We start from the raw sequence: 27,687 nt of genomic DNA, 5'->3' as shown, positions 1-27,687 counted from the left end.
TGCCAACTAAAAAAAAATCCCAATAAAACACGTTTGTCATTTCAGAGGGCAGGAGTGAAAATTGAAATGTAAAAAATATGTTCGCAGTATTGTGGAGTGGCAGCTACAAGCTTAAAGTTTGACTCATACCGTATTTTTTTATGCGATACTGCCAAACTCACACATTTTTAATTCATCAAAACCAGAATGAATTACATTTATCGTTCCAATAAAAAGAAACTTGTGGGGGAAAGTGATTATTATTATTATTGTCAATTTCCCCAAATTTAAACCCGAATGCACTATGGGCATCGCGTCATGACACTAAGTGTCCACTCCGATCTCTCACAGAGCAGCCCGAACCCTTCACACGAGAGGCCGGGACCCGCGGAAGCGGACACCACAGAGCTACCTCTGAGAGGGCAGCACTCCCCACTCTCAGTCTGCCATACGACAATAATGCTCGTCGCATGACAGACAATCCGGTACTTTCATTCTCAGGGGCTGGAATTCAGCCGATTTAAGTGCAGCGCCAAATTGAATGCGATGATGACTTTTCTTTTTCATTGGTCTTTGGCGACTGGGCCTAGACAACGCGCCGCACTCGAGAGCCACTTGCGGATTCAAAGCCGGGAACGAGAACGCGGACTTTTATTTCAACAAAAAATATATTTGCGTCCGTGGCATTAAAACCAGAGTTGCACGCGTTTGTGGCTGTGCTTAAGTTGGGTGCGTATCAGCCTGCGGGGGGGGGGGGGGGGACGGAGGAGGGGGGCAAGGATCCACCTGTTGCAACTCGTCAGCAATAACCGGCCCCGCCACACGGCAGGCACCCGTCCAGGGCAACGACGTGAGACGGCCCTCCCCTGGAAGAGCCCCGAATCGCGCCAAGTGGCCGATGGAAACGGGGCGAGTGGCGGTGGAAGTCGGGCAGGCGGTCAGGGATGGTGGGGAGAGGGCGGGGGGCTTGGATGTACGTGTATTATTTACGCGTTCTAACCCAAAAAAAAACTCTATTATGGATCATATTGGTCGCGAAAGCCTACGTGTTAAACTGTATGTATTTTGAACTTCTTTCGCATCGCACGTAGGCAACCGTGCTAATCGGAGGTGCGGGGAAAGACAACGAACTAAACACAAAATAAACAAACTTGCAGGCTCACCCCCCCCCCTCCCCCTAAACCTTGCCCACAACACTCAACCAAGCCGTTAACCCCTCTGACATGTCAGGGAACGACGGCTGTCTTAGTCATCTGACTAAGGAGGCGTCGAAGAAGCGTGGCTTTCTCTTGCGTACCAAAACCTTCGTCAACGCTCCGGAATGATTTTGCACAACGAACGCAAATTGAAAAGTTGGGACGCTGCTGCCATATCTGGGGAGGAACGCCCCCCCTCCCCCGCACCCCGTTCCTACCTCCCTTCTCCCGATAGAGTTCAACTTAGTGTAGCAGCCAGGGTGATCGATGATCCAGAACTCGAGTCGCTCGCTGGCCCACTCGCCGGGCGGTCAGTCGCCTCCTGGTCACTCCTCTCTTGCTCCGACCGTGGTCACTGCGACCGCGAACTTCGCTCATTGATTCTCAGTCCACCACGGACTCCGGCCGTGTCATATCATCCACCACGCTGTGTTCTCACCACCAACACGACCACCACACCGCAGGTCACCCACGCGTCTCTCATCAGTCTCTTCCCTCGCACCGCTCCACTTCAGGATGTCCGTTCCCCGTCGTCTCTTTCCTTTCTTTTTTTACTTTACACAGAGTTCCTAACAACTTTTGCTCCGCTGAAGGAACGCGGCAACTCTTTATCTCCTGCGCCTTCGATAGCGCCACTTGCTGCCCGTCCGCTTGCCGTTTTCGGGCCGTGGGGGCTCATCAGCAGCGGGGCGACTCCCGGCGGTGGCGAAACGCGGGGACTCAAACGCGGCCCTGAAGCTGCCACTGGACTCCACCACTGGACGACTTCATCGCTCCGTCTCCACGACAGACGCGCGGGCCTTGGCTGCCTGCCGGGCACTCCGTCGTTACTCCCAGCCACTGCCCATCATCTCTTCCAGTGACGTGTCAGGCCCAAGCCCACTTGGGTTTCTTCACAGGCAATGTGACGTCTCTGTCATCTGCACGTTCTCTACTCCGTGCAGGGGCGGAGCCAGGATTTTGACTTTGGGGGGGGGGGGGGGGCTGACTTCAATATTGTGAGATATCCAGTGTTTATGTTTTCCAATGGGCGCCACAAATGTATAAAACAAATTTTATTGGATTTGAACGCGGAGTTTATTAATAGGTCGGAGTTCAAAAGGCTGCCGCTCAAGCAGCCTGCAGGGCAGCACAAGGTGGCAGCCTGCAGGGCAGCACACAAGGTGACGGCCTGCAGGGCAGCACACAAGGTGGCAGCCTGCAGGGCAGCACACAAGGTGGCAGCACACAAGGTGGCAGCCTGCAGGGCAGCACACAAGGTGACGGCCTGCAGGGCAGCACACAAGGTGGCAGCCTGCAGGGCAGCACACAAGGTGGCATCACACAAGGTGGCAGCCTGCAGGGCAGCACACAAGGTGGCAGCACACAAGGTGGCAGCCTGCAGGGCAGCACACAAGGTGGCAGCACACAAGGTGGCAGCCTGCAGGGCAGCACACAAGGTGACGGCCTGCAGGGCAGCACACAAGGTGGCAGCCTGCAGGGCAGCACACAAGGTGGCATCACACAAGGTGGCAGCCTGCAGGGCAGCACACAAGGTGGCATCACACAAGGTGGCAGCCTGCAGGGCAGCACACAAGGTGGCAGCACACAAGGTGGCAGCCTGCAGGGCAGCACACAAGGTGGCAGCCTGCAGGGCAGCACACAAGGTGGCAGCCTGCAGGGCAGCACACAAGGTGGCAGCACAAGGTGGCAGCCTGCAGCATTTTGCAGCAGCCGGATATCCGGTTATCCCGATTACCGACTTTCCCAACATTTCAGGGGGGGCTAAGCCCCCCCCCAGCCCCCCCTGTGGCTCCGCCCGTGACTCCGTGTGTTCTTCTTCATAACGCCACTAAAAATAGAACATGTATTTTTCTATTTGCTCACAAGTGGGACAATGGAGTGTTTTTTTGTTGTTGTCCCATTCAGCTCAGGTGTTTGTTCCTCGTTTGTTATTTCGGTTTTAACTCAGCCCATCTTTTTTGTGGTTTTTAACTAAGAACCGCCAAAGCCAGTGTGGTTATCGTCAAGGTAACTACATTATCCAAACAAACACGAGCCCTCCGTATAATCAGCTCGCCGAATAGCCACCAACACTCGCCCTTCCACTTCTTATTTCACTTCTTTTTTGTATGGCTGCTGCTGCAGACGCAGAATAATAACTCCAATTCCACATTTAGGCGGTGAAGGCAAATAACCGCGTCAGGAGCAGTAGCGGAGTGCATCGCTGCGATGTCTCCTTCCTATTTGCGGATCGTCGTTACAATCATGTTGCACGGTCTGTTCTGGATGACCACAGTCGCACACTACTGGAAAATTTTCAATTTTCCATTTGTGCATCAGGCATGAGCATCTACTCTCGCTCCCGCTGACACTAACACTAACTAACTAGCCACCAACACTAGCCCTCCCACTGACACTAACCCTAACTAACTAGCCCTCTCACTGTCGCTAACCCTAACTAACTAGCCACCAACACTAGCCCTCCCACTGACACTAACCCTAACTAACTAGTAACCAACAGTAGCCCTCCCACTGACATTAACCCTAACTAATTAGCCACCAACACTAGCCCTCCCACTGACACTAACCCTAACTAACTAGCCACCAACACTAGCCCTCCCACTGACACTAACCCGAACTAACTAGTCACAAACACGAGCCCTTCTACTAACACTAACCCTAACTAACTAGTCACCAACAGTAGCCCTCCCACTGACACTAACCCTAACTAGTCACCAACACTAGCCCTCCTACTGACACTAACTAACTAGTCACCAACACTAGCCCTCCCACTGACGCTAACCCTAACTAACTAACCACCAACACTAGCCCTCCCACTAACACTAACTAACTAGTCACCAACACTAGCCTTCCCACTAACACTAACTAGCCACCAACACTCTCCCTCCCACTGACACTAACCCTAACTAACTATCCACCAACACTAGCCCTCCCACTGACACTAACCCTAACTAACTAGCCGCCAACACTAGCCCTCCCACTAACACTAACCCTAACTAGTCACCAACAGTAGCCCTCCCACTAACCCTAACTAGTCACCAACACTAGCCCTCCCATTAACACTAATCCTAACTAACTAGTCACCAACACTAGCCCTCCCACTGCCGCTAACCCTAACTAACTAGCCCTCCCACTGACACTAACCCTAACTAACTAGTCACCAACACTAGCCCTCCCACTGACATTAAGCCTAACTAACTATTCACCAACACTAGCCCTCCTACTAACACTAACCCTAACTAACTAGTTATTAACACTAGCCCTCCCACTAACACTAACTAACTAGCCACCAACACTAGCCCTCCCACTAACACTAACCCTAACTAACTAGTCACCAACACTAGCCCTCCCACTGACACTAACCCTAACCCTAACTAACTAGTCACCAACACTAGCCCTCCCACTGACACTAACTAACTAGTCACCAACAAAAGCCTTCCCACTGACACTAACTCTAACTAACTAGTCACCAACACTAGCCTTCCCACTGACACTAACCCTAACTAGCCATCCACATCCTAGCCGAAGCCCTAAACCCGAACCAACTCGACAACAAGCCACTGACAACTGACCCCTCCACACTGACAACTCACTCCTAACCCTGCCCCTCTATTCCCACCCCCGGCGTTTAACCAGCCCCCCCCCCCACTTATTGTTTACATAACAATACCACTCATGGGATATGCTGCCCCCCCCCCCCCCCCTGCGCCAAACATATCCCGACCAAAAGCGAGTCTCAGTGGCCGAGCGGCGCGTAAACACGGCAGGGACACCAGCGCGCTCTTTATGAGCTGCCAGCACCAGGGCGTGTTTGCTGCTACTCCTTGTACGTGCGGACTTCGTTTCGCAACCTCTCCCGGGTTTTATTTTTCAACACCCGCCTCGCTCGCTCCCTTTCCCCCGCTTCCCTGCCCCTTTCCCTCGTCCCCTTGCCCGCACCCTTGCCCGCTCCCTTTCCCCCACTCCCTTGCCCGCTCTCTGCTGCTGCTGCTGCTGTGCGGTTCGCCGTCGCTTCGTGGAGAAGACCTCACGCGGCCGTTCCATCAGAGCCGTTGCTGCTCCCTAGAGCTCCCTGCTGCCCCCAATTATCTTCGATCCAAAGCGATCTCCTACTCAAAGGAGCATTGATACGGGGCTCGTCTCCTGCTTACAGTGGCGGGCGTTCTACGTTACTGTGACGGGGTCGAGTATATGCATGTATATGCATTATTGAATCAACTCGCAACCACGAATCATCATAATTCGTCCCATCTTATGGCAGGGGTGCATCGTGTAATTCCTCTTGCTCATCGTCGTGACGACGACGAGGGGGAACCTGCACGGTCACGAGGTTGGAGGCATTGGCTCGGAGATGTTAACTTCCTCGCCTGCTATGCAGGAGATCGTGGGTTCGATCCCGACCCTGACGCCTGCTGCTGTATATTTGGAGTTTGCGTGTCTCTCTCTCCCCCCGTGGTCGCGTGGATTTTTCAACGGGTCCTCCGTTTTTTTCCCTCCACATTTAAAATCAGTATTACGCCTTCAGAGTATTTGGCTGTTGCCATATATTTCCACGTGACTGGCCACTTCGTTGACCTGTCAATTGTGGCCAGGTCGGTTCTCAAAAAAGAGCTACGCAGCTCAGTGGGGCCTTACCTGGTTAATTCAAAACAGTGTTTTTGATGGGAAGCAGCGTTTCGAGTTTCCACTGCGTTCACACTGCACACCGCTCCACCCTGTGGCCAGCACGACCACTTGCACGTTCACCGACCACCAGACGTCCCCATGAACACAGCCACCGTACGAGTCTGTCAGTCGAGTCCCATGGACATTATACTTGCAGGTAATCCGTGGACAAGAGCAGAATCGGTGCCACCCAGAGCCGGCAAAAAAATCTTCGTGGTACCGATGGGGATTTTTGCGGCACGAAAATCCTTCATCACTTCACCTGTCAGAGAAGTTGTCCAGGAGATGGCGGCAGAGCAACAGATCCGTGTATGTACGTACGCTGAACTTCTTTCGCACCGTACGTAGCCAACCGCGCTAATCGGAGGTGCGAATATATCCGTGCAGAGCTTTCAGTGCCGAGCCCCTCGTGAGTTTCATCCCCGGCGGGGCTGCAAAAAATCTGCACGTGGGTGTAAATTCGTGATCCCGGTTCAGAAAAACGCATTGAAATGTGGAGGGAGGGAGGGAGGGTGGGTGGGGGGGCGAGGGGACGAGGAGGCATTCCATTTGGTGGTGAAAATAAACTTGATAATACAAATTTACAAAATGTATAAATAATTAAGGGCACAGTGTTCTTGATGAATGCGTTGACATTTTTTTGTTGTTGTTGACTGCTCTTCTGCACCGTTGCTACCAACGTAGCAGCAGCAGCACCAAGTAACCTGTTGCGTGCGATGCCCAGGCATGGATCGTTTAATCAACATATTCAAACGTTCTTAAGTTCGTGATACGCGCACCGGATGTTGTGGTTTCGACAATCGATTATTTTCCGTTAGTGTAAAATCATTCCCTAAAGGGCAATTATCACAGCGAGAAATTAAAAGAATGCCGACAGGGCAAAACGCGGAGCGCTGGCAGCGTAAGAATATTGAGCGGTGGCGTTTTCGCCGCTCGTTGTCGCAGAGCCTCACAGGTTACAATCCAGCGGCCGCCCTGATTAATACTGCGCGGTGTGATAAGTATGAAAACTACAATACGCGATATCTGCGTCTCGGCGGACGTTCAAGATCTCGTGACATCAGTCGCAAGAGTAGGCCAGCATCGCCTACGTCCTGCATAACGATAAATCGTCCCCCCCCCCCCCGACTGGCGACAAACGTAGGCAGGACCCTCCTGAAAAAGAGCCATGAGGCTCGGCGAGGCTTTCCTGCGTAAATCAAAAGTAACCCGAGAGTGCGGGTCAAGAACCCAGTCGGGGGTGGTGGGGGACCCCTTGGCAAAGAGGCACGTGGGGGGGCCTTGGTAAAGAGGCACGTGGGGGGCCCTTGGTAAAGAGGCACGTGGGGGGCCCTTGGTAAAGAGGCACGGGGGGGGCCCTTGGTAAAGAGGCACGGTGGGGGGCCCTTGGTAAAGAGGCACGTGGGGGGCCCTTGGTAAAGAGGCACAGCGGAGCATCGCCCACATCGCCCACCAGGTGGCATTCACCCACTGGAGGAGGGAGTGATGAGCTGCAACGGTGTCGAAGGCACCGCTCACGAAGCCGAGCGCCTTTTGATTCGAATCGACCTCCACCGCCACCATCATCATCATCAACATGATACAAAAAAAACCAACCATGATCTATCCACTGCTGGTTGATGAGATCACTTTCACCGTTCGCCAGGTGGCTTAACCCTACTCCAGTTCCCCCCCCGACTCACTTAACGCAGTTTGTGCCAAACATGCCAATTACAGGGCCCACGGAGCTTGGGCAGTTTGCACGCGCCGGCGTCTGGCTTGCCTTCTCTCGTGGCGCGTGCCTGTTGCTTGCCGCGGCTGTGGCTTGCCACGGCTCCGTTGCGCGTTACGAATTCCGCAGAGCCCGGGGAAGTGGCAGCTGTGTTCGATCTGGTGGAGATTTGTCGAACTTTATACGGCGCCACGTTACGCAGCACGCTACGTTGGGAGTCTATGCAGTAGGGGGAGGGGGGCGGTGGAAGGGGACGGAGCCGTGGGGGGGGGGGGGGCTATTGCTCTGTGCTTGCCAATTTTTTGTCCTGTGAGGATAATTTTTGGAAGTAAGGAAAATGTCGACAGTCACGCCGGCACACAACGGCCGACCTTTCTTCGAACGACATCACAGTCTCTTTAACATCCACTGGCTGGCAGACCGCGTGCATTATCGTATTAACCAGGGTGGCCCGCCGGAACCGAACCACGAACCTCTGCAACAAGGGGTGAATGCGCTCCGACTTGGCCACATCATCGCCCGGCGTACACACGCACGCACACACGGCATATGTATGCATGGCATAAAGTACCCATTTGTTTATCGATCTATGATGTGAGCGCTTGCGCTGGGCCATATCACCGAGATAATGCTGTGAAATTGTTACATGTAACGTGAGTTACAAAATGGAAGAGGTTAAGCTCCATGGTTATCTCGTCCACGTATTGGCGGTGTCATGTTCGCGGCAACATCCGCGCGAGGTATCTGCAAGATAAACGTGTTTTATTTCACTGCGCGGTCAACGCGTCTCCTCTCCTTGTTTTACCGTTCATTTGAATGGCCTTTACAACCCTCCCCTTGCCCTGTGTCAAGGAATCGCAGCCCGTGCGAGGGGGATCACGATGACGAACCAAACGCTTACCCTGAAGTGGAACTCCTCATTCCATTTTGGGTTCAGTGTCTGTAAAGAAACACCGAAATACGCGCACACACACACACACACACGTGTGAGGAGTGGCATAGCACGGTTGGCATGGGCACTGATGCAAGGAATTAAATGAGATGGACCTCTCCGCCTGCCTAATTCCAACCCCCTCTTCATCGCCCGGCGCCATGGACTTCTCTGGACCGTGGATACCTCGTGCAGTTGCACCGACTCCGCACTCGCTAGCAACGCCATTTGGGTTTGTGTGCATGTGTAATGACAGGGTGACACCTGTCGGCCTGAAAGGGGTAATTGCGGATATTGGGTTATTGCGTAACGCCTTATTACGAGGGGGGCGTGTCTGGGGTGAAGGTGAAAGGCGGAGTTAGTCCAGAGGCTCCGGGAACCTGCTCGAAGGTTCTGGAAGGGGGCGTGGCCAGAGGCGGGGCTTGGCCACGCCGGGGCCTATATAAGGGGGGCCGAACCAGAGGTTTGTTTGCTGTTGATGGTCCTGGGTCCTGGCTGCGTCGCTCCTCGTCATCATCTCTCTCCGTCTCCGACCACGTGGCCGATCTTCTGCAAGACCCTCGCCGTCGCTGCGCTAGTCGGACAGCGAGCGTAGCGTATGCCGGGGATGGGCTGCGTGTTAGGATCGCCTATGCGTAGCTGCGTTAAGTGATGTATCGCCCCGTGTGCTCTTAATAAACAAGAAGCCTTCTACTCGGCGTGTTTCGGATGTCGCCCACCACACATGTATAAGTATGTGTGTGTTTGGTGGGGAGCGGTGGTGTAGCGGTTAGCGAGCTGCACGAGTTCGATTCCCGCTAAACGGCCAACAGCAGCAGTGACGATTATCTGAACCGGTGCTGGGCCTCCCCTAGGTCGACTCAGCCACCAATGAGTACCTGGTGCGGTGTGTAAACATCGCCACTGGGAAGACAAAGGCGATCGGGAGTGGTGCTGGCCACCAACATTCTCGTGTACCGTTCCGGCCTTCATGGGTGTGTGTGCGTGCAAGTGTGCGTGTGTGTTTGGTGCATCCGTTCGTCTGTCTCGTGATCTCCTGTCCTCGGACATTTGACACTTCACGTGACCTCAAAGCGCACCTAGCCTGGCACAAGCGGCATGGTGACGTCACCGGCGGCTGTCGTGTTGTTAGTCGGCGCATCCGAAGTGCTCGCGAACAGCGCTCGCCCCGACACCCTGTCAAAGTCTACGCGCGGGGGGGGATGTTTGGCTGTGTGCGTCTGTCTCCTGGTGTCTCTGCGTGTTAGCGTAACTGTTCGGGCGGTGTTCGCGTAGGGGGCGCGCGAGCGCACGTGACTCGGCATCGCGCGTGATGCTGGTCGTGCGTTCGGACGGAGTGGAAGAGCACACAAGTGGCACGTCGAGGCTGCGCTGTCACCACGGACGCGACCCACAGAGCGACGGACTCGCCGGGGACGGCGTGCGGGTCAGGACCCTCGCCGATCAATCGCTCGCTACATGCGAGACTGCGATAAACAATTACGTAACGAATAACGGTAATAATAATAACAGTGATCACAACAGCAAATAGGAGGATCGCTGACAGTTTACGCGCGGCACGATGATCCGTTGCCGTCTGCAATTGCGTTCGCAATTCGATGCAAAAATCGATTACGTACCCTTTGGTTCTTTCGGTAAAGTCACGTGGGTAGAAAATTAATAGATCACCACGTTTCGATCACAACACAAGCGACCGTCATCAGGTGAGACAATCACAGCAGGGAAACGGCTGAGTTTGAAACTGCTGAGTTTCCCTGCTGTGATTTGTCCTCACCTGATGACGATTGCTTGTTGCTGTGATCAAAACGTCGTGATTCATTTTATTCTCTACCCACGTGACTTTACCGAAAAAAACAAAGAGTGTAGATTCCCGCAGTTACGAAAGCTTCAAATCCAGATTGAATCTATTATTTGTTTAGCCATTGCGGCTCACGGAGCATCTCTAGTGGCTGCAGGGTGAGCACACATCATCATCCTCATCCGTGACCCAATGGCGCAGCCAGGATTTTCAGGTAGGGGGGGGCAACCCCTCCAGCAATGAAAAATGATAGAGGAGTTGTTAGTAAGTAAGGAGTTGTTAGTAAGTAAGGAGTTGTTAGTAAGTAAGGAGTTGTTAGTAAGTAAAGAGTTGTTAGTAAGTAAGGAGTTGTTAGTAAGTAAGGAGTCGTTAGTAAGTAAGGAGTTGTTAGTAAGTACTTGTTAGAAAGTAAGGAGTTGTTAGTAAGTAAGGAGTTGTTAGTAAGTAAGGAGTTGTTAGTAAGTAAGGAGTTGTTAGTAAGTAAGGGTTGTTAGTGAGGAGTTGTTAGTAAGTAAGGAGTTGTTAGTAAGTAAGGAGTTGTTAGTAAGTAAGGACTTGTTAGTAAGTAAGGAGTCGCTAGTAAGTAAGGAGTTGTTAGTAAGTAAGGAGTTGTTAGTAAGGAGTTGTTAGTAAGTAAGGAGTTGTTAGTAAGTAAGGAGTTGTTAGTAAGTAAGGAGTTGTTAGTAAGTAAGGAGTTGTTAGTAAGTAAGGAGTTGTTAGTAAGTACTTGTTAGAAAGTAAGGAGTTGTTAGTAAGTAAGGAGTTGTTAGTAAGTAAGGAGTTGTTAGTAAGTAAGGAGTTGTTAGTAAGTAAGGAGTTGTTAGTAAGTAAGGGTTGTTAGTGAGGAGTTGTTAGTAAGTAAGGAGTTGTTAGTAAGTAAGGAGTTGTTAGTAAGTAAGGACTTGTTAGTAAGTAAGGAGTCGCTAGTAAGTAAGGAGTTGTTAGTAAGTAAGGAGTTGTTAGTAAGGAGTTGTTAGTAAGTAAGGAGTTGTTAGTAAGTAAGGAGTTGTTAGTAAGTAAGGAGTTGTTAGTAAGTAAGGAGTTGTTAGTAAGTAAGGAGTTGTTAGTAAGTAAGGAGTTGTTAGTAAGTAAGGAGTTAGTAAGTAAGGAGTTGTTAGTAAGTAAGGAGTTGTTAGTAAGTAAGGAGTTGTTAGTGAGTAAGGAGTTGTTAGTAAGTAAGGAGTTGTTAGTAAGTAAGGAGTTGCTAGTAAGTAAGGAGTTATTAGTAAGTAAGGAGTTGTGAGTAGTAAGTAAGGAGTTGTTAGTAAGTTAGGGGTTGTTAGTAAGTAAGGAGTTGTTAGTAAGTAAGGAGTTGTCCCTTGGTTTTTATTCGACGTGTGTGTGGCGATGACGCAGCCATCGATTGAGAGTCGAATTCGAACCGCGTTGTGTGATCGGCATCGCGCTCGCTGAAGGTGTTGATGCCTTCAAGGAAGTCGTGGACTCTGTATACGCAACTGCGCACAATTCTGTGAGTCACTTATAACCGCTTTGCCATTAATTATTGCCAATTATGGACTCAGACGATTGTCCTATCATCTCACACTGCTACACAGTGGCAGTGGGGGTCGCAAAATGCCGATTTATTACTAATAAACCCCAATGATCCGGTCGAAATTAGGAATTTCAATTGGATCTATGGGGTGGGGCATGTGCCACCCCACCCACCCACTGGCTCCGCCAGTGCGCGACTTATCCACTGATAAATGAAGGCCTGCCCAAGCCATTGCTGCATCTCATGGTCTCACAATACACACGGAAACACCCTTGAATTGTTATTCTGACTTCCCTGACCCTGTCCTGATGATGTTTTAGAGCGTAGTTTCAAGCGAAACGCCATATCCAAATTGTGCAAAATTTGGTCGGGGGAAATGTTTATCAATTCACCAGTGAGCTGAAACAATAGTTTCACTCTCCACAACAACAGTTTCAGATCATGGTGGCGAGATGTTAACTACCTGGAGACGCACAAAGACAAAGATCGCCCGTGTCCTCTCCGTAATCAGTTTTTCCTTCCACATTTAGAAACATGCGTTTAGAGTACGTGGCCGCTATAAATTTACACGTGATAAGCCACTGCATTGAGCTATCATTTGTGGCCAGGTCACTTCTGAAAAAGAGCGATCTATATAGCTCAGTGGTGAAATAAAAATAGTTAATGGGGTTTTGTTTCTTAGTAAATGGTGTTGTCATTAAACGCCTGCACCACGTGACGATTCACGACAGTGGGGGGTCTTCACAACACACATTTCGTCGGATCGTTTCGTGGCTCCAACCCAAACTTTTTTAAATCATTTCGAATCAGAATTCAAACTGCTACGAAACATGGGCTTGGGCAGGACAGGTCACGATAAGATGATGGCCAATGGGTAAATAACAATAACAGGGCGGCAGCCGGGATGGTGCTGGGTGGATTACAATCTCGCAGAATAGCGAGAGATGGCGACGGCTTGGTAAAGCCTTCATCCAGCAATGAATTTATAGCTCATGGCTCATGGTGACAATGATGATGATGATGATGATCGCGATGCATCGTCACGCGGCCATTCGGCTCACGGGGAGTTGTGCGGTCAAGGGTCGCGGCCCTGCACACCGACTGACCTTCTTGATGGTCTTGGTCTGCACCAACACGAGCTCCCGGTTCTCCTCCAGCTCGTAGAGAGACACCCGCACGTAGGGGTCGCTGCCGGGGGCACAAGAACACACGGCCGCGCTCACCCTCCGCTCGTCGTTCCACGACCGCTGCGCTGGTGACGACAATTGCACTCGTAAACGACGCTCGCTCATCGGGGCGGCCGAGGTGGCACAGTTGGTCGGAGTGCCGACCGTGCACCGGTGAGATCCTGGGTTTGAATTGAAGGCAGGTTTGCGGCCCCCGTGCGAATTTCAACCGGTTCCTCGAGCGGAGTGAGATGGTGGTCAAAGACCAAGATACCCCGTATAGCCTTAACAGACTGTTGGGGCAAGTGCTGTTAGCGAGCACCTATGAAGGAAGGCCGGCATGGCACACGAGGGGGTGGGTGGCCAGCACCACGCTCGGCCGCCTTTGTCTCCCCAGTGGCGATGGTTACACTTCGCACCAGGTACTCATTGGAGGCTGAGTCGACCTAGGGAATGCCCAGTTTCGGTTCAGCTAATCGTCACTGGTGTTGGCCATGAGCGGGAATCGAATCCGGGTAGCTGGGTTCGTAGCACAGCGCGCTAACCGCTACACCACCGCTCCCCGCACACCACACACGCGCACGTACACACACACACATAAAAAAGCTCATCACGTTCAATTTGGTCCTGCGCTTAATTTGGAAATATTCCCCGCTCATGGAAATTAAAACCACCTGTGGGACTGTCACGCAACGGACATTACACCTCATATGCCGAACGAGCAGGAAGATGCCATACACAATAATTAAAATAATACAATTACAATCGTGATTTGAAACTTTCGTGATTGCAGGAATCCATACTCTTGGGTTCTTTCGGTGACTGCAGGCAAACAGTCTGCCCCAGCAGCAGACCATGCTTTCCCACCTGATGACGGACGCTTGTGTTGCGCCCGAAACGTCGTGATTTATTTTATTCTATACTCTACGTGACTTTACCGAAAGAACCAAAGCATATAATTACAGCCCTTTGTCAATTCACTGCTAGATGGGGACCTCCACTCTTAGTGTCAACCGTGGGGGTTGTTTCACCATACTTCACCACGCTGGTCAGTGTGTGTTGGTAATAGGATGGGAGGAGGGGGTGGGGGCACAAGCCAGGTCCAGATGTAACACCACTGCTGATGTTAACTGTGGCCGCAAATCGATCTCAGATCGCCAGATTGATAGGCACGGTGGGCAAACCACTGCACCACTGCTCCACCACATTTTTGTACGCAATAGTGGGAACGCAACGGGGGTGGGGGGGGGTGGCAAAAAGAGGTAAGGTGAGAATTTACCCCAATTACGCCTCGCCAGGTACAATATAACCTCGCTCGCGCGTCATGTCCTGATTGAAAGATTTCCCACTCAGATCACCCACAGACAGTAGGCTAACAGCACCACGTTATGGAGAACGGTCCGTGGAAGACGATATTGCAGAGCTACTTCTGATATTTGAATCAGAAAATTGACTTATACTGGAGGAATCCGATGAGCTTCAAAGCTTATTTCACAGATGTCCAGCAGGGGCAGGTTAGAACGTTACAACAAACAACACAAAAACACGATACGGAGTGCATCTTGGCCATGCTAGGCCATGTGAAGGTGAGATGTTAACTACCTCGCCTGGTATACAGGAGGTCGTGGGTTCGATCCCGACCCTGACGCCTGCTGTTTATTTTGAATTTGCATGTTCTCCCCGTGGTCATGTGGATTTTTCTCCTGGTCCCTCCGGTTTTTCCCTCCACATTTAGAAACGTGCGTTTAGAGTATTTGCCTGATATAAATTTCCACGTGATAAGACGCTTAGTTTCGCTACCATTTGAGGCCAGGTCGCTTCTGAAAAAGAGCTACATAGCTCAGTGGGACTTAACCTTGTTAAATTAAAGGTTTCGTTTAAATTCTGAACTTAAGTTGTTGTTCACGTGGCCTCAACGTGCACATAGCCTGGCACAAGTTGATTTTGTTTTATCGAGGTGAGAACTCAAAGAGACCAGGATGGGTCAAATTCGCAAGAGCGGTCTGGGTTGCCAAAATAACAAAATTCTAAATAACATCAAAGGACCACGAGATGAAGCAAACATAAATAAGAGTGAAAACAACCACTTTATAGAAGTCATCGAAAATGCTGTGCAATCACAAAGCGATATGAAATCCGAAAAGTTGGCTTGGGCAATGGACTTCTTAAATCAGATAAACACACCTCTCAAAGCACCCCAGGGGGCACAGCTGTTAATGCTTTGCAAAGAGTGTCCGTCACTTCATCAACCCGGCATTAAGTCTCAGAGTTGGAATTCAACACAATCGAGTGGAAAACGAGTTTAACAGTATGAATTCTAATGAGTTCGTGCACTCGCTGAAGACCGGGCTGAGACGAAGAATTCGTGACGCCTTACAGAGCCCCAGGGCTGAATCGAGGTGCGGCCGAGAACCAGTGCCCGATTAAGCTACTGCAGGGCCTGGAGCATTCAGTGAGGGAAAAAAGTATTTGATCCCCTGCTGATTTTGTACGTTTGCCCACTGACAAAGAAATGATCAGTCTATAATTTTAATGGTAGGTTTATTTGAACAGTGAGAGACAGAATAACAACAAAAATCCAGAAAAAACGCATGTCAAAAATGTTATAAATTGATTTGCATTTTAATGAGGGAAATAAGTATTTGACCCCCTCTCAATCAGAAAGATTTATGGCTCCCAGGTGTCTTTTATACAGGTAACGAGCTGAGATTAGGAGCACTCCGTTTAAGAGTCCACGGAAGCAATCAATCAATCAGATTCCAAACTCTCCACCATGGCCAAGACCAAAGAGCTCTCCAAGGATGTCAGTGACAAGATTGTAGACCTACACAAGGCTGGAATGGGCTACAAGGGAGGGAGAGGGGGGCTGGGAGGGGGGCTGGGAGGGGGGCTGGGAGTGAAGGGGCTGAGAGAGAGGGGGGCTGGGAGGGGGAGTGGGGGGTCAAAACAGGCAGGCGCAAGACAGGCTGAATGCTGACACACAGAAGGGGCCGTACACACACACACAGAGACGCGTTCACACTCAGACAAAGTTCCCACACCCACCCCGCGCACCTTTCGCCTTCACGTGCTGTTGGGGACAACTGCTGTGTTATTGAGCACCTATCAAGGCCGGCCACACGGCACAAACGTGGCCAGCACCACGCCCGGGCTGTATTTGTCTCCCTGGTGGCGATATTTACACACTGCAGGCTATGTGCACGTTGAGGTCACGTGAACAACAACTTAGGTTCAGAATTTAAACTAAACTTAACTTTTAATTTAATTTAACAAGGTTAAGGCCCACTGAGCTATGTAGCTCTTTTTCAGAATCGACCTGGCCACCAATGTAAGCGTCGTATCACGTGGAAATTTATATCAGCCAAATATTCTAAACGCACGTTTCTAAAATGCGGAGGGAAAACCCCGATGGACCCGGAGAAAAAAAAAAGACGTGACCACGGGCAGAGAAAACATGCAAATTCTAAATAAACACCATACACACCACACGCGCCACACACACGCGCACACACCACACACGCGTGCGCACACACAATGTGTCCAGGCACTCTCCCGAGCCGCCGCGCTGAAAAAACAAAAGGCAAAGCACTTGCCCGCCCGGCTGGTGTTGCAGGGTGCAGGGGGTGAACCTCCCCGACCCAGCCCTGCTTTACCCGCATCACGTCGGCGACACGAAACGGGATCGGTAACGCCAGAGCCATGCGGATGGGCGGCGGGCAGCCGGTGGCACCGGACGTAGGGGGCTGAACGATTTGGTGGAATTTTTCTGACAGATATTGCGATTTGATTTGCACGTACATTTTTTTAAAGTCAAGCTTCAGTTCATTATTCACCGTGTGATAGATGTAAAAAACACGTGATGGAGCATTACCACGTGATACCATCACGATATGAACTGCTCTATATATTCTAAAGCAAGGATGAGAACTTAAAAGATATGAATTGCTTCCAACATTTATTTATAAACAATTTTTTATTGAAATAGAACAATCAAACATAGAACAATTGGCAAGTTAAATAAATAAAGTTATAATAATTAATAATAAAACATTTCCATTAGGAACGTAATAGGACTTTTCCAATGGCAAAAAAATCGCAGCCTTTGCGATTTGCTAATCGCAATTGTTTGGAATTGCGATTTCGATTTTAAATCGATTAATCGTTCAGCCCTACACCAGACACCCCCCGAGTCGCTGAGAGAGGGGGTCGTGTAAGAGGTGACGGTGAGGTAAAAGCGCAGCCCCGCAATTGCTCGCTCACGCCTCTGCCGGCGGATGGGGTTTGACACTCAACTAAAGCTTGTATTTTACCACGTTTGAGGCCCACTGAGCGATATGGGTATTTTTTCAGAAGTGGCCTGGCCGCAAATTAGAAGCTCAACCAAGTGGCTCGTCATCGCGTGCGAAAATACAGCGGCCAAAGACACGTGGATGTTGATGCTAAATGTGGCGAAAAATCCACGCGACCACGAAGAGAGAGAGAGGGAGAAACTGAAACTGCAAATATACAGCAGCAGGTGTCAGGTTCGGAATCAAACCCACTACCTCCTGTATACCAGGCGAGGTAGTTAACATCTCCTAGCCACAGTGGTGGTGATGATGAGAGAGACACGCAAACTCCAAATATAACAACACGAAGGAGCAGTCCTTCAAGGACTGCTCCTTCGTGTTGTCACTTACGAAGGACCGCCACCGTCTCGCGTGCACGTGCGCAATTGCGGCTCTTGAAATAGGGTCAACAGACACGCACTATACAGGGCGCTTCAAAGAAATGTTAACACTTACATGGGACTATCGTTTTTAATGGGAAAAGAACGGATACTAATACGCTGTAACACGATAACAAATGTATGTGAATATCTTTAAAAAAAAGCCAGTCTCCACTTGTTCGCCATCGTTGTCGACACGTGGCCTGGAATCTTTTCCAGGTGGCCTCCAAAACCCGGAGGCAGCAGCACATGTCACGTGGTGTTGTTGCAAATTCTCAGAAGCGTTCACATGTTTTTTTTTTAAAGCACTCTGTATAAGTTCCGGACAATATTCCTGGTGTCGTTCGCTCCGCGTTTTTTCTCCTTTAAAATTTAGGTGACGAATTGCGGGCGAGGCTGATGACGGAACCTCAAACTACTCGCACAGCGGCGCAAAAAGCAGACGGCTCAATGCTGAGCCAGTGGCCACCAGCAGTCGCGTGGATCTCAAACACAATGATAGCGCAGCGGTAGGCCGATCGCATCCGTGACGTTAGGGGGGGGGGGGGGCGAAACTTCACGGGATCCTGTCCGGAATCTCCCCATGAACCACCGGTGAACCATTCGCTTAAGAGGCTGAGACGCAACCCTAACATCCGCAGTGCGGCCGTGCTCCTCCGGCACTCCGAGCAAAGCACATGGCGAGCAAAGCACGTGGCGAGCAAAGCACGTGGCGAGCAAAGCACGTGGCGAGCAAAGCACGTGGCGAGCAAAGCACGTGGCGAGCAAAGCACGTGGCGAGCAAAGCACGTGGCGAGCAAAGCACGTGGCGAGCAAAGCACGTGGCGAGCAAAGCACGTGGCGAGCAAAGCACGTGGCGAGCAAAGCACGTGGCGAGCAAAGCACGTGGCGAGCAAAGCACGTGGCTCAACCCACGCGTCATTCCCGCGTGCGTCCGAGCGAGACTCGCTGGAGTCACGTGTCCTCACGGGTGATGATGACGATGAGGACGACTACGACATCGGATTTGAAGGCCGTGTTGGAAACCCATGCAGGCTTACCGTGTTCTGGCCTAGCACTGAAGATCTAACGGTTGTTGATCATTCGGCATAATTATAACGATTCCGCGTCTCCTGCCCAAGCCACGATTCGATGATGCGTCGTCACAATTCACTGGTTGAAATTCGACTTAAGTGTCGATTCTTATGTTTCTCCCACAGGACGATGCTTAAATATTTAGAATAAATATGCAGACAACGTCTGCTTGCAATATCCGTCGCTTCTTATGCACATGCCGTCAGCCGCACGGCCTTCTCTGGTAGTGTATAATCTCAGCAGCAGCGGTTCAAGACAAGCCGTACTTTAAACCTGCTTCAACACAGTCTCATCAGCATTGATTCAGGCTGCCTTGACTCAACGCTGGTGAACCGCTGCTCTTACAGACAACGACTCTCCCATTGCGATATGGATCGTAGTTCGATGCAAAATGGTATGATACAAACTTCAAAAAATAACGAGTGATGTTATCAGTCGGTGATGTCAATGTTTTAATCCCACCCTGCTTCGCACATTATCAAACACATATTAGACTGTTCATGAAACAGAAAGTTCATGAAACAGAACGTTGTTGCGACATGCAGACATTCAAGTTGTTGGCACGTGTGTTTTTCTTGTTTGTTGCATAATCAAGATGATAACGTCTCTCCGTCTACATATGAGCAAGAAAAATGGGGAGATGTTGCGTGCAACAGTTCAACATAAATGTGTACAATCTTGATTTGAAGCTTTCGTAACTGCAGGAATCCATACTCTTTGGTTCTTTCGGTAAAGTCACGTAGGTATAAAAATAATAGATCACAACGTTTCGATCGCAACACAAGCAATCGTCATCAGGTGGGACAACCACAGCAAGACAAAACTGCTGAAGTAGGCGAGAGATCGCTAACCAGTCGTTCATAAAAGTTGAAGGCAGTATAGCACTATAGTAATAGAGAAAGTGCAGAAGCACTGAACCGGAATTGATAGCTTGAAAGCATTTAGCGCCGGAGCCCTTGAAAGTGCGGTGCCAGTAGCATATGCAGGGCCAGATTATGCTTTTGTAGACCCCTGGGCTAGACAAGTACTGTGTGAGGCCCCCCCCCCCCCCCCCCCCAAGTAATATTTTCAAAAGGAAAACAAAGTTAAATATATAAAAAAATGACAAGGTTAACAACAAATAAAATGCAGCATTCACAAATAAAATAACTTTTCACTTCATCTCTGGAGGCCCCTGGGCTGCAGCAGCCCCTAAAGCCTCCCCCTGCCTTAATCCAGCTCTGAGCATATGTAGCTACTTTTGCTACTGGGATAATCCGGCACTGTCTCCGTGCAACCAACATGCCCGCTCGTTTCCCGCACCACATCTTGAGCCGCGGTCACATTATTTCAGTGCGCGTATCGCGAGCATACAAATCGATTGTAAATTAAGGAATTGCTAAAAGCTCATTAAGCAACTTGGCTATTGCACTTTTCGAGCGAAAGCCAACATGCCTCTCTCTCTGCTCATTTCCGGTGGTGGCTTTGAGCCAGTGAGCGTGGGGTGGGGGAAGGAATTCCAGCCCAAGGGATGGGAAGGCCTCCAAGATGTGGTCAACCGGGAGAGCGATGGAAATTAGCTCGTGTGCAGGTATCTAGATGGAGGAGGAGGGGTGGTGCACAGAAACCCCATGGACAAAAAAAAAGTCCTAAGCTCATTGCTCCTGGGTTTAGGGGAGGAGGGGTGGAATTTGGGCTCACTGCCGCACCCAGGTGATGACCGCGAGGGGGGGAGCATGGACTTTTACGTGGGGGAAGGGAAAGTTGAGAGAAGAATGACACGAGTAAAGGGACAGAAGGGACGGGGAAGGAGCGGGGGAGGGTCTAGATGGATTGTTAACGTCGCGGTATTGTGAGAGGTGGCGGCCGCTTGGGGGGAGGAAGGGAGGGAGGGAGGCCTTCATCCAGCAGCGGATAGATCGTGACTGAAGACGATGAAGAAGAACGTTTTGATTTTGGTGTAGCCGAGCGCGCCCGTGCCGCCACACCACGTGGCCCCCGCAGACACCGAGACCCGCGGGACAACTTCTCTTGATGTCGCGGCGAGCAACGCGCGTCCTTTTAAAACGCGTATTTATTTTAAAACGACGACAACATGTTTCGCCAAACCAGCGCGCCGGTAAAACAATACGAAAAAAAATAACGTGCCACCTCGCAAAAGAGGTTTAATTACGACGCCGCGGACCGTAATTAGGTTCCGGTAACGAGCGCGGTTTCGGATGTCAATCCGTCGCTGTCGAATTAGGAGCAGGAGGAGGAGGGAGGAAGGGAGGGAGGCCCGCGTGTCGAGTTTCTTAATTTGCAGCAGACAAACTGGCACCGCTCTCTCGCCTACTTGAACAATTTTGTCTTGCTGTGGTGGTCCCACCTGATGACGATTTCCTTGTTGTTGCGATCGAAACCGCGTGATCCATTATTTTTTTTTCTCTACCTACGTGACTTTACCGAAAGAACCAAAGATTATGGATTCCTGCAGTCACGAAAGCTTCAAATCACAGATTGGCAACGCTCGTCGTGTAGAGCGCCGCAGCTGTTCTCCCGTCTGGAGCCCGCACGCGGGCAGAGACCTTCCGCAAAGTTGCCCTTGGCTATGGCGTTCGCGTAAAAGCGATTCAAGGGATGCCGCGCTGCTGTGCTCGTGTGTCCGTGTTACAACAAAAATATATAGCGAATGTTACCGACGGACGCTGCTCTGTGTAGAGACACCCCCCCCCCCACCCCTTGCCCTGCCCCCCTCCGGCCCGATGCAACTGAACGGACGCGCGGATCGCACAACACAATTGCCACCGCTTTGTCTCGTGCGTGCGTGTGCGCGTGTGTGCGTGCTGAAATTCGCGAGTGATTTTTGTTTTATTTGGCAAAGTTGGACCGTGACGCCGGGCACACGATGGCCGTTCTCTTCTCCGAACGCCGTCGCGAGATTTACAACGTCCACTCTAAAAACCAGACGGAGTGCACTATTTCACGGCATTTACCAGGACGGCCTGCCGGAACCGAACCGCTAACCTCAGCAGCAATGTGCGCGTACGTATGTTGAACTTCTTTCCCGCCGTACGCAGCCAACCGTGCTAATCGGAGGTGCGACCACTGTGTCCATTATCAGCGCCCCGTACGTGCGTGCAATTATTAAGTCGTCCGTCCTTGACGTTACCCGTCGATTTTCACAAAACACGTCGAACAGGAGGCGGTGGTTGTGCGGGGTGCCACTTCCCGCCCAGTGACGTCTCCATCCTGCTCATCCTGTCTCCGGACTCGCGATCGCCTTCGTCTTCACTGTGCGCCCACGGAGTCGTCGCTCGCAGCGAGAGTCGCCACGTTTGTGCTCTCGCCCCCGTCGTCGACTCCCCCGGCTCATCGCATCTTTCGTCTCGCCAACGCGACCCCACATTCCTTTCCCCCCTCGGCGCAGCATCACAGCTTCGTGTCGCTACTTCTGAGAGTCCTTGCGAGTGACCTCCCTTTGAGCGCAGTGGCTCTTCTTAACCTGGGGGGCGCAAGGCACCTCCTGGGAGTGCGAGATGCCCTTTCTGTGTGTGCGTGGTGGTGGGGGGGGGAGGTTGCGAAACGTGGCCAAATCTTTTTAGAAGGTAAACCATCGAAACAACACAAATTAAGCACGGGCAAGTGAGTGCAACTTAATTTGTTTCATCAAGCCCTATGTATTTATTAACATTTTTTGTTACGATTAAGAACCGAAGGGCTGCAAGGCTGCAGTAAAGGTTAAGAATCACTGCTCGAGAGGGAGCTGCGCATGGTCACACGCCCCACTTCGGAGCGGTTTGTCACACGGCACTCATTCGTTTAAATCTTGGAGCTGGAATTTGATTTTGCCGAATTAAAGGACTCACTCGACTGGAGAATGCCGTACTCTTTGGTTCTTTCGGTAAAATCACGTAGTGAGAAATATTTTATTATTTTATTTTATTTCTACCCACGTGACTTTATCGAAATAACCAAAGAGCATGGATTCCTGCAGTCACGAAAGCTTCAAATCAAGATTGGAGAATGCCGTTTAACCGTGGGCGACTGGAACCTGGGTTTGAGCCGAGGTTCTCAGCGGTGCAGGGCTTCAGGGTCACGGCTCTGATCCGAGCCACCCAACCCCCTCATCTTTCTTCTATTCCACGAATTATCATCATCTCACTCTGTGCCACCTCGTCTCCGTACGTGTCATCAGAAGCCCACCACATCACGAATGGGGGGGTAGAACGATCTTCACTGACGTTGAGTGCTCACCGGAGGCGAACGTCACTCACTGGAGGGCAATGCTCCTCATGCAATGGAGTACAACGGTCATCACCAGACAAGAATGCTCCTCACCCCAGGATAATGCTCCTCGCCAGATTCGAATTCTCCTCGCTGCGAGTCAGCCGCTGCTCACTGAGAGCCGAATCATCCTCTGCCAACGCAGCGGCGTCGGCCTCGGCCTTTGGCACTCGGTGCCTCGGGCCTTGCGAAAGACCCCGCACGGCCTCGGCAGGCACGTGACGACACACGCTGGTCCAGCCGCTGGGCACGGACACCTCTCGTCACGTGTAAAGTGGGGGGGGGGGGGGGGGGGGGGGCACACCTGTCGAGCAGGTGTGCCGCACGCCCGGTCGCTTCTCAAGAGTCGTGTCCCGAAGTTATCCCGGACGATCGAACGAGACCCTTCTCCGCACACATCGCCCCGTGTTTGACTTTTGGGGCTCTTGTTCCGCGGGCACGCGAGCGAGCCAGCGAGCAGGTGAGCGTGTTTATTCAGCACGCGTTTAATAATAATTTGACAAAACATTACGATTTAAGCGGGTTTTTTTTAATTAGCGCGACGTCACGCCGCCCGTTTGTGCATTGGCGCCCGGGGCGGGCATCGCACGCCACGTCCCTTTCGCTCCGTCCGAAATGTGAAATTGGTCGCAGTTGACTTTGCGCGTTTTATTGCAACGCGTTCACCTTTACGATCGCGTTGTATTTTTGGCGACGAGATCAATTGGGTGATTGCAGAAGAACTAGTGCGTTTTGTTATTATTATTATTATCATCATCATTTTACTTGTCTACCCAGGAAAAATTATCCGAGTCTCAACTCTTTTGCAGGAGGGTCCTGCTAAGTTTGCACAATAGGTGATGATTGCTGTGCGTTTCCAAATGGCATTATTCGCGGTGTCATTTTTCAAATTTGGCAAACCCAATCGTTGACGTCAGCACACAAAGGCACACTCGGGGGGGTCTTTAATGCCCACCGTGACGCGGACGGCGTGCAGCAATTCAGCGTTAATACACTCGCAGGCGTTCACCAGGATGGCCTGCCGGATTCCAACCGCGAACGTCTGCAACAAGCGGCGAACGAGGCTGCCGCTGGGACGCATCACGGTCTCGTTGGTTATTGCCACGCAATTGCGCTGGGCCATGAAGCAGGCACGCAAGGCCTTGACACGTGGCTTCTCCGCGCTTGATGACCTCTGTGGCCCACAGCAAGGGGGGAACATCCTCGACACAGGCTCTACCCATGGCCGTGCTTCTCCATATTAAATGTTTACGTGGAAATATTTTTTTAAAAAATTCAGTTTTGATCACGGCCGTAACAAATTCTACGCGTGGTGCAGATTCAAGCGAAACGGCGAATCCGATTGGTAGAGTTGGTCGTGAGAGTTGGTCTGCAACTCACCGGCCGATGAGCGAGATGAAGAAATCCTATTTGGCGAGTTCATCGCTTGTACATCGCGCGACAATTTCATTTGTTTGGCCGCGTCGGGTGGCGGAGGGGCTTACGACACAAATTTGGCCAGATCGTTACGTGGCAATAACTTACAAATCTATTATGCATAAAAGTGTATTATTATAGTATATCAATGCGCAAAGCTAAACCAAAACCCAATCAGAATCTGAATGTTTTTATACTGGAGGAATCCAATGAGCTATAAAGCTATTTTTCACAGATGTCCAGTAGGGGCAGGTCAGAACGTTACGATAAACAAGACATAAACACCATAGGAGTGCAAAATATAGGAAAGGTAAATAAATCGCTTAAAAATATAATACAAACAAAACTAAACTATATTCTTGGTTCTTTCGGTAAAGTCACGTAGAAGGGAAACAATAAAATAATAAAAATATAAAACAATAAAATTATCAAGACGTTTCGACTGCAACACAAGCAATCATCATCAGGTGTGAAACCACAGCAAGAGAATTTCAAATTTTCTTGGTGTGGTTTTTCCATCTGAAAATTTTCTTGCTGTGGTTTTCACAACTGATGATGATTGCTTGTGTTGCAGTCGAAACGTCGTGAGAATTTAATTGTTTTATATTTTTATTATTTTATTGTTTCCCTTCTACGTGACTTTACCGAAAAAACCAAGAATATGAATCCCTGCAGTCACGAAAACTTTAAATCAAAAATAAAACTAAACTATGTTTTTTTACCTGACCAGGTAAAGCCAACCAAGCTATTAGCTTCTTTGTTTGAAGCGACCTGGCCACAAATGACAGCTCAAGGTGGTGCGTGGGTGTCAAAGTTCATCAAAACGTCACGACACCGGTGGAGTACCCAGAAAAGAAAGTCGCGAAACTGAACGATCACGTGACACCGAGATGACGCTCGAAGACAATCGCGCTCACACACTTGGTCGATTCAGGGCCGCACTGAATTCCCCCAGCACCCCCACCCCCTCCACACCTCTTTGTTATGTATCCACAAGAGGCTTTTTGGGGGGGGGGGGGGGGTTAGATCGCGTAAATATAAATGTGTCGTCAAACCCGCCACCACCCGACACTGCCAATTCGAGTACGACGTTGCGCCAGTAGTTACTCGAATTATAAACGTCGTGGGTTTGCTCTGCAGCACACCGGTGTGCTGTACTAGTAACGAATTGGCATGCTTTGTTTACGTGACAACCCTTACTAAATCGGCTGTGTCGGGTGGTGGTGGGTTTGACGACACATTTTTATTTACGCGACCTAACTCCCCAAAAACCTCTGTTATGGGTAATATTGCTCGCAAAAGCCTCCTACGTGTTAAATTCGACGTATGTACCGCTGTACGTAGCCAGCCGTTGCGGGAGTCACCCTCTTCCCCGCCTGGAGGTGTCTCCCTGGCGGTTTTCAGTTAAAAACATTTTTTTTTTATAAATCACAGTTGCTGAGCACAAGCCCAGAGGCACGCAACGCCAAGCGGCCAGCTACAAACGGCGCGATCGAAGGGCTTGTGAAGCAGGATTAATTCGTTCACACGTGTTCGTGAATTGAGCAAAGAGCTGCAAGAACTTGAGACGTTGGCAAGGAATTGCAAAGTCAAGCATTGCGAGGGGAAGAAGGCAGCGAGAGAAGTGTTTGTGACCTGCAGTGTGGTGAGAGCGGGCGAGTGAATGGGTTGGTGGCTGAGCGAGTGGCTCATCGAGTGGCTGAGTGCTTTGTTGTGGCCTGCAGCGTGGTGGTTGAATAGTGTGGATCGGACAAAAGGAGTCGGTCTGGTAGACCGAATCCTCAACGTGGATGGGCGGAATCGGGTGCTCGTAATGTCCATGGGAACAACAATCATGGTCGTTGCAATAGAAGTGCAACAAGGAGGCGGCTGGCCGTGACTGGGAGCGAATCAGTGGGTGTTGTCGGACTGCTTCACGTTGCATTGTTATCAGGTGCTGCACCTAGGTAGGGTCTGGGTGTGCTTCACCGCCACACACAGCCAGCAAGAAATGTCCAAATCTCCGAGGGAACGTGACACGCGCGTGCTGAGAGCTCCTCTGGGACGTGACTGCGGTACAATACCTTCCACGTGGCATGCCGGGCCCCCATTGAAAACACAAGACTCGTTTTGTTGTTGTTGTGTGTGGGTGTGAACATCAGAGGGCAAACAACAATTAAAACGCAGAATTCAATACCGCGCGCGCAAACACGGCGATGGGAATGATTTACTCATGAAAGCCCTCGCCGAGTTTCAGGCGTGCCGTGTTACAACTCCGATGTTTGGCCAATCCCATTAGCGAGCAGCTTGAGTCAAATGTGAGAGGCAACTGGAGAAGCTGCAGAAACTCCCCCCCCCCCAAACGCATGCCAGGGATGGCAGGAGAGGTGTGGCGTCAAACACTCGCAATGTCAACTCCCAGCCACCTCCGCAGCCAGGCGCAGCTTACAAAACACCTGGCAAGCTCTCGCGGCCACACCATCAAAATACCAGGCTGGGACCCTGCCGAGCTTTCGATGTTTGAAGGGCATTTAGGGTGATAACGGTGGCGGGAAACAGGCCAACATCAAACGGTTCTGGCGTGCACGACAACAACAAAAGGTGAAAAGCAAAAAGTTAAACATCATACAGCGGACAAATGTCACAACATCAAAAGGTGCAAACACGATGCACCGTAGCTCAGAAGAGAGAACACGAGGGGGAGGGGGATGCGGGGGGGTCTCGAACCTCCATCGAACTCCTTGAGGGTCGCAGGTAGAGACTGGAGCACAGGAGGTGGTGCGGAAAGAGAATCCACAGTGAAAGGTATACAGGACATGGAGGGGAGGGAGGAGAGCGCGTGGAGGGGAGTGGAGTGAGATGAGAAGGGAGGTGGAGGGGAGTGGAGTGAGATGAGAGGGGAGGGGTAGGTGAGTGTGTGGTGAGGAGTGGAGTGAGATGAGAGGGGAGGGGTAGGAGAGTTCGTGGTGAGGCGACGCTCGGCGCTGTTTCCTGGAGGGCGCCGTGACAGAGCTGAGCCCCCTCCAGGCCCCCAGCGATCACGGCCCAGCCTCGCAAAGTCATCCACACGGGGCCCCGAGGGCGAGGCTACGCGCGAGGCAAACACCGCCACCTCCACCACCACTGTCCCCCCACTGCCACCCTCTTCCTCCCCCCACCGCCACCTACACCACCACCTACACCATCCCCCTCCTTCAACCTCCACCACCACCTCCACCACCACCCTCTTCCTCTCCCCACCACCTCCACCACCACCTCCACCACCACCCTCTTCCTCCCCCCACCACCACCACCACAGCTGCCTAGGCGGGGCCGTCCACC

The 27,687-nt window shown here is 51.1% G+C and overlaps 1 protein-coding gene across 2 annotated transcripts in view; it reads right to left on the bottom strand.

The window, feature by feature from the left end:
• Nucleotides 1-27,687, bottom strand: part of LOC116950762 (E3 ubiquitin-protein ligase NEDD4-like) — a 126,190-nt gene that overhangs the window by 75,408 nt on the left and 23,095 nt on the right. For both annotated transcript variants that reach the window (XM_032968802.2, XM_076073108.1), the window contains exons 3-4: nucleotides 12,885-12,966; nucleotides 8,456-8,494 (exon numbers count right to left, since the gene is read on the bottom strand). In XM_032968802.2, the coding sequence (XP_032824693.1) occupies nucleotides 8,456-8,494; nucleotides 12,885-12,966 (121 nt within the window). The remainder of the gene's footprint in view (nucleotides 1-8,455; nucleotides 8,495-12,884; nucleotides 12,967-27,687) is intronic.

The sequence above is a fragment of the Petromyzon marinus genome, chromosome 40 (assembly GCF_048934315.1).
Source record: "Petromyzon marinus isolate PM22_M1 ecotype Great Lakes invasive population chromosome 40, UKy_Petmar_22M1.pri1.0, whole genome shotgun sequence".
In the NCBI taxonomy this organism is placed as follows: Eukaryota; Metazoa; Chordata; class Hyperoartia; order Petromyzontiformes; family Petromyzontidae; genus Petromyzon; species Petromyzon marinus.
This window is presented reverse-complemented; position numbering and strand designations above follow the sequence as displayed.